At 41.3% G+C, this 7778-nt stretch overlaps 1 protein-coding gene across 1 annotated transcript in view; it reads left to right on the forward strand.

Moving 5' to 3' along the window:
• Nucleotides 1-256: 256 nt before the first annotated feature.
• The window catches only part of FAF1 (Fas associated factor 1), a 433472-nt gene continuing 425950 nt past the window's right edge, over nucleotides 257-7778 (forward strand). Inside the window, exon 1 of the mRNA XM_044674693.1 lies at nucleotides 257-290. Coding sequence (XP_044530628.1) covers nucleotides 258-290 — 33 coding nt within the window. The 5' untranslated portion in view covers nucleotide 257. The remainder of the gene's footprint in view (nucleotides 291-7778) is intronic.

Here is a 7778-nt window from a genome sequence, read left to right on the forward strand (position 1 = left end):
GAAGGCGGCGGAGGAGCCGGAACCGAAGCCAGGGCAGCGCCGGGGCCGCCGGGGAGGGGGCGCGGGGAGGGCCCGGCTTGGCTCGGCTTCGCGGCCCGCAGCGGGCCATGAGCTCCTAGGCCCAGGCCCCCTCCCCGAGACCCCGTCCCGGCCAGACCCGGCTTGAGCAGCCGCAGTCCGAGCAGACGCCGCCGCCACAGCAGCCGTAGCCCCAGCCCAGGGCCAAGGGGCCGGAGGAGGTGGCCATGGCGTCCAACATGGACCGGGAGATGATCCTGGCCGACTTCCAGGTGAAGGGCCCGGGCCCAGGAGGGAGGGAGCGAGGGAGGGCGCGGGACCCTTGCCCTGCTGCCCTACCAGTAGCCCGTCCTCATATCCTCCTCCCATCCTCCCCCCACCCTTGCTTTCTTCTCGGACCCTGTGCTGTCCTGTCTTCCTCGAGGGGTTCCCTCTTGTTCCCTCTAGGGGCTCCCTGCTGCCCTTCCTGGCTATTCCGTTCTCTCTTCACTGTGTGTCCCTTTTTCTCCTCTCTGGGTGTTCTCTCCTCTCCTCTCTAGGGGCTCCTCCTTATCTCCCAGGGTGTCCCTTCCTCCTCTCTTTAGGGGTTCCTTTCTCCACTCTCAGGAAGTTCTTTCTTGCTCCCCTCTGGGTGATCCCTACTCCTCTCCCTGGGTGCCCCTTTCTCCCCCTTTCTGGGGGCTCTCTCTCCCTCGGGGTATCCCCTACTGTTCTTCCTGTGTGCCTCCTCCCCTGGGTTTTCCCTTCTCCCTTCTCTGGGTGTCCCCTCCTCCCTCTCTGGGTCCTCACTCCTACCCCTTTTGGGTCTACCCTCCTTCCTCTTCTGGGATCCTTTTACCTTCCCCAAGACATCTTCATTCCCTGTCTTGGTCCTCCACCTACCCTTTCTTGGACCCTCCCCAGCTCCCTCTCCTAGTTCCTCATCCTCCAAGTCTTTTCTCTTCCTGTCTTCTCTTTACCCCCACCACTTCTTCTTGGTACCCCTTCCTCTTTTGTCCCAACGCCTCTTGCTTTCACCTTTTTTTTTTTTTTTTAGATCCTTCTTCCATGACACCTTCTCCCTTTGGCTATCTACCATTCCCCTCTGCACCAGCCTGCTCCTTGCCCCCCTTCCCCCTTTGTTTTCTCCTCTTCTGATATCTGAGGACTGCTTGGAGAGAAAATATGAGTGCTATCCCCAGGGAAAATAGGGGAGGGGGAAAAGATTATTGGAGAGGTGGGTAAGTGAGGAAGAAAGGCCCTTAATGTATCCTCAAGTACAGGCCCCCCAAAAGTGACTGGGATTACCACAAGGCTGTTTTTGTGTGGATTGAGGTGCCCATTGAGGTGCAATGACTGCCAAAGGGAGAGAAACTGACTGAATTCACAAGCATGAGAACCCATATTTTTATCCTTTAATCCTTCAACACCCAACTTCAATTTTGAACTCTTATTTGGAATTAGTAAATTACTTCTAGATGTTTTCTTTGATGATAGCTTTATCCCCCTAGCAATAAATTACAAATGGGATTACTCCTTTTTTCTTCCTTTATCTGGAAGTACTTTTCCAATCCTAAATGCAGAAAATTGGGATGAACCAACTTTGAAGTCTTTAGTGCCACTGATATATCTTATCAAAGCCTTTTAAAAGCTGAAAGCTGGTATTCTCATTAAAGAGGGGTAGTTATTTTTGAAATGGTACAGCAAAGCTCTGTGAACTTCACTGTGTTTCTCAAATCTTGCTGTCAGAGTGATAAAAACTTTTCCACCTTTTTTGTTTTTTGTCTTACTGTATATATGCACTGGAGCTCTTCCCTGTCAGAGAACTTTATTCTTCCAGGTCATCACCACCTGCACTTATGCTTCATGAGATAGTGTTCTTCCTTGATAAAATTTTAAAGACAATATCTATACAATGTTTCTTTTCTTAAGTTTCTTTACATTTGCAAACTAGTTCTGATAATATTTTATCTTCTACTTAGTATTTATTCTCTGCATAACCTTAATGTTACAACATAATGATATATTGATTATAAATAGTTAAAACATTTTCCTGTGTTTTTGTTAGTGTTTTTAAAGTCAGCTTAAAAGTTGTTTCCCTGTCTCATTTTACCATGTTGTTTTTTTTCTCTCCTGATTTTCTTCTCTTATTTAGCTTCTTATTTTTAAGATAGGCAGTAGTATGGAAATATTCACCCTATATTCCTAGGCTTAACCTTTATTCTCTTATGAAATTGCAATCTTTAGGGAAACCATTCAGACAAAAAAAGTAATTTTGTATTCACTTTCTGCCATTAAAGTTTATGATTGATAGCTTTTTAAGTCCTACCAAACTTTTTCTTTATAATTACTCATTGTCAACCTTGTGTTGAGTAAGACAAACAGAAAAGTTATGGCACTTATCTTGAATGAGTTTCAGTCAAAAAATGAAGAGGTTATATTTGGAAGGTTTTTCTGATGACATTAGTCATTTTAGTATGGAAATTTATGTGGTAATTGTGGTAATGTATGTACCCTGGAATAATTGAACCCTGATATTTTAATAACTTCAGTTTTATTACTTCTTACTTTTAAATAATATTTTACATCTACATGATTCTCATTAGTTTACTTGAGATCATAAAGTTCTTATTTACATTGTCTCATTTGATCTTCCCAACAAGATTGGAGAAGTGGGGGCAAGTATTATTATCCCCATTTTAAAGCTGAAGAAACTGAGTTTTGCTGCAGAGGAGACTTCCCCAAGGTTATTCCGTGAGTGGTGAAGTTGGGACTTGCATTTAGTTCTTCTGACTCTAAATCTGATATTTATTAGTTACTGTTGGGCATACTGTGAAAAATAGTTGTTTGCTGATTGGATGTTTGTTATAAACACTCATAGATATCAATGATTATTGCATGATAGGATCAAGTAAAATGCAATTTTAAAATTTCTGTTTATGGGGAATTTTATGGCTTGATTTCAGATTCATCCATTGTAGACTCAATCCAGAATGTGGATTTCTTTTTAGCTCAATGAATTAGAGGAAAAATATCCAGCTTGGCATTTATTTATCTGATATAATCAGGACTTTTCCAGCCTGTGTGAGGGAAATCTTTGAAATGTCAGAGATCTTTGATTTACTTTGTGTGGGTGCACCCTCCATGGAAGCCAATCACCATGTAACTGTCATGGCTGAACAGGTCTCTACCCTGTGGCTAATCAGGTATGTTCCTCTCCAGACTCAGTGAGGCTGGTCTTGCTAGTTTGAGAACACCAGTGTTAGTGCTCTGTTGGTGGAACTTGACTGGTAGTGGTAATAATAATAGTAATAGATCCAGGAGATCTAAAGTGAAACAGTGGATGTAAAGCATTTTGTGAACCGTGAAGTACTGCAGAAATGGGAGTTGCTATTTGCAAAGTGCTTTGCATCCACTGTCTCACTTTGGATCACTTAGACCTTGAGCTTTAGTAAATTCTTCACATTAAAGGAAAATGATCAAAAGTTGTTTTAAGAAGCTGGCAAAAACTACCTTGAATGGAAAGGTTGCCAACAAGTATCCCCTTTAACCTATTTATTATTTTAAAATCTATTCTAAGCTGAATGCAGTTTCAGTATAGCTAGAATTTGAAAAATAATGCCAGGAATTGGTAGTGTTAGTAATAGTATGTTTCTGGTAAAGAATCAAGCAAATCCAGTATTATACTTGTAGATTTGACAGGTAGGAGCCAGGAGTAGTTATAAAAGGGCTTTCTTAGGTACAAAAGGACAAACGTCGTCAAATCATGTTTTTTTTCCCCTTAATACTTTTCTCTAACAAAGAGATGCATTCAGCTGAAATCCCTGACTCCTGTCTGTTTTTCCTTGATTATGTTGAAATGTAGAATAAAGATGATCAGCAAATGAAAACATCAAATACCTCTTCATCTGAGAATAGAATTGACTTGTGCTCTTACTGGTATAGGGAGCTTCTGGGGGTGGAAACTCCATCATTGCCAGTTAGCACCTACTCTGCAGCTTTTGTAGTCTTAAGGGAAGCCAGAGAGCTTATATGACTCAGCCAGGATGGGTCAGAGGAGGATCCCTCTTAAGGTCTGAGAGTAGGAGCATAAAAACAATTTTACTTTTGAAGTTTTCAATAACTAGTTGTCTCATTTGCTTATTGAAATAATGAAGTTTTATGACCAGGTGTTCTCTAGAACATTAAATTTGCCTCTGGAATAGCTAATCAATGACCTCCTTCCATCATTTTCCCCTATTATTCCCCCTTTAAAAAAAAGAAAGGCATTATATGAATTTTCTTATACCATCAGTGGAAAAGGCCTTACCCTTTGCCAGAAGGATTTTTATGTGACTCATTATTGGGAGTGGGTAAGATCTTTCTTTGGGAAAATTGCAGGTAGTTTTTTTTTTTTTAATTTAATTTTATTTTTAGGGAGAGTCCTGTGCATACCTTCTGCTTTTTACAGATAAATGTTTCTGTCTCCCCTAATTGATGATTCTTAGCCATCGAGAAAGGGGCAGAGAAAAAAGAGCAATATTTGTTTGAAGTAAGCAGAGAATTCTCACCAGCAATGACATTTTCCTCTAAACTGTCTCTCTGGAAGGAAGTCTTGACTTCTCCATTGAAAACTGACCTTTAGTTTGTGATGACCACACATTGGAGTTTTCCTCTGGGTGCCCACTGAGGCGGCCTTTTCTGCTTCCCACAGAGGTCCAGGTGATGGGTTGGTCTGCATATTGCTCTTGAGGCCAAGCCAAAACAGGAAGAATGTTTTGCTGACTCAGTGACTTATCTTGTTAATTTTGCTCTGGATAGCTTGCCTTACCTGAAGCTGTCATTATGTCATTATTGTAGTTTCCAATGTCAGAGGTTCTTTTCTGAAGGGTGAACTGACTTTTCTGTGATGCTTTAAGGCTTATTCCTTAAACATTTTGTTCTCTCAGTAGTTCTGGGAGTCGCCTGTCTTCTTTTTTTCAGTTTGACATAAAGTCAGACCCAGCTGTCAGTCAAATGACCTCTAGCTCTTGCCCTGTGCCTTTGCATAGACCTTTTTGCATCTTGGTCACCTAGCACAGTTCCCTAATTTTCTAGATGAAGAAACTGAAGTCCAGAGAAGTTAAGGGACTTGCCCAGTCAACAAAACAGTGAACAGACCTTAGATTTGAACTCAAGCCTGTTTATTCGAAATTCAGCATTCTTTCCAATATTCCACTGTTGTTCCCTTTATTTGTCTTCTTAAGCTTAGTGACATGAAACCTTCTTTGATGTTGCCTCTTCCCCAGCTAAAAGTGTTTTTTCCTTCCCCAAATCGACTAAGAATACTTCGAGCCTCCTTCTTGCCCCATGACACCCCGTCATACCCCCTCTTCTCTTCTTCTGGAATAGTAACAGATCCTGAGGTCTTTGCCATTACCCATGACCTGTTGTTTCAAGATGGAAAGGAAGGTCTTCAGCATGTCAAGTAGATGAGGAGTAATTTATAGGCATACTTGGACTTGAATTGCATAAGATGACAGACTTTATCTGCTTTGATGGAGAAAAAGCTAGTAGATCCATGAGATCATAGCAATCTAACCTTAGCTGGTATGCCGGAGAAATGTATCTTTTTAAGTTTTTTATTGCGCATCCCTATTAATAGCAAAAAGTTTGGAAGGGGGCAGCTGGGTAGCTCAGTGGATTGAGAGGCAGGTCTAAAGATGGGAGGCCCTGAGTTCAAATCTGGCCTCAGACACTTCCCTGCTATGTGACCCTGGGCAAGTCACTTAACCCCCATTGCCTAGCCCTTACCAATCTTCTGCCTTAGAATCAATACACAGTACACAGTATTGATTCTAAGGCAGAAGGTAAGGGTTTAAAATAAAAAAGTTTGGAGCTACCTCAACAAAGAGGGATGTGTGTGTGTATGTATGTGTATGTATGTTAATTCATTCTTTCGATACTTATTAAAGCTCTATGACCATGGGCAAGGTACTTTACTCTTCCCAACTTTACTTTTTCTGAAATAAAAATAACAGTAGTGCCTATTTCCCATAGTTGTTGGGAGGATTAAAGAAGTTGATATTCATAAAGTGCTTTGCAAACCTAAAAGGGCTATCTAATGTTAGCAAATGTTATTTATAATTTATATGCAAAATAGAAATGAAAAAAGATGAAATAAAAATGAATATTATTAAAAGTGTGAAAAATATTCTGACTGTCCAAAAAAACCTTTTTTTCCCCCCCCAGATTGAGGGGAAGAATTGGGTGTTTGCATTGCTGCTGAGGTGGGGATTGGGGAGGAAAGAATGTGTTGGGGTGGGGCAGGTCAGGTGAGAAGTGATTGCATGCCTTTCTTACTCAGGGAGGAGCACATAGTGGCATCTGCCAGTGCAGGCTGTACTGGGCCTGGCAGGTTGAGAAGCTGTGCTACTTGTCTCAGTTCTTATGTTTTTTTCACACACCCAGGTTGGAGACTACTCCCCTAGTAGACTGTAAGGGCCTGAAAGGAAGGGTTTCATAGCAAGTCATCCCTATGTCCCCAGTGCTCAGTGCAGAGCACCTGGTAAATGGTGAGTAGAATTCCCAGATGAAAGAACATCAGAATGGTGGGTAAACCAATGATTCAAGTGTCCTATGATGTTAGAAATTAGAGAGCAAATTTGCTGGTTGCCATATATTGGGTGTATTATGAAATGTTTCCAAGGGGGAGCATCTGGAGTTATATGAACAGTAGGCTATGATCCTTCTGGAACCATCTTTTTTCTGTCCTTTCTTTATTATCCTCTATGCTTTGCCATTCTGGAAGTAGGACAGGTTACATAGGTCTGGAATAGTTTTTCTTTTCATCATAGAGATCTGTGGTATTAGTCATTAAACTCCTCTTCCTAGACCTCATGATGTTTAGAGGATTCTAGTCATCTATTCCAGCAAAGTTGGAGTCTGATTGTCCCCACACTGAAAAGTTATGGAGTACACCATTGGTAATGAACCTACCACAGGACTGTGTTCTGAGACCACCTGGGTATATTATAGGAAGCCCCATAGCCAGAAGGCTTGCTAAGAGGGGATGGATTTTTTCAAACCCAGTAGCTCAAGACCTTATACTAAGGCAGGAAAGAGTTCTATATTGGTACATGAGGACTTAACTTTGATGAAATATAGCTAGATGGTAGGCAGGGTCAAAGGAGTGAATCAATAAATAAAGATCCTTACCTACATGTTCTGTATTAGGTGCTTGGCATAGAAAGCTAATTAAGAAAAATCCTAATCCTCCAGGAGCTTATTTTTGTAAGGGGGATAAGAACACAAATAAAACAGAAGTACAGTACAAATTAGATTGCGCTAAGTGCCTAAGACTTATAGAGTAATGGAAGAGAGAAGGAAAGAACACTTGTGTGAAGGAGGTACAGCAGAGAAATACCTATTGGTGGTGCTGGCCAATGTACTTGGCCTGTGTAGTCCAGGGATACTTCTCATCATAATCATTGATGTTTAGAGGTGAAAGGGCCCTTGGAGCTTATTAAGTTGAACCCTTAGAGAAAACTGAAGCCTGGAGATATAAAAGGACTTGGCTGAGTCATCAACTCATCGAAAACACAGGTTCTTTCCAGAAATGGTGTGAACACCAAAACCTAGAATCCAGGAAGAAAGAAGCATTTGCATTTTTTTTTTTTATTAAGATAGCTATGTGATTTTGGATATTAATTCTCACAAAAAAGTGACAGTTCAGCAAGAGAATTCCCACCGCTTTCCAGACCATTTAGTTTTATGTGAGGTTTATAATTATAACTTCAGTCTTAGAAGGGAGAGACAGATCC

Source organism: Gracilinanus agilis, chromosome 4 (genome assembly GCF_016433145.1).
Source record: "Gracilinanus agilis isolate LMUSP501 chromosome 4, AgileGrace, whole genome shotgun sequence".
NCBI classification, from domain to species: domain Eukaryota; kingdom Metazoa; phylum Chordata; class Mammalia; order Didelphimorphia; family Didelphidae; genus Gracilinanus; species Gracilinanus agilis.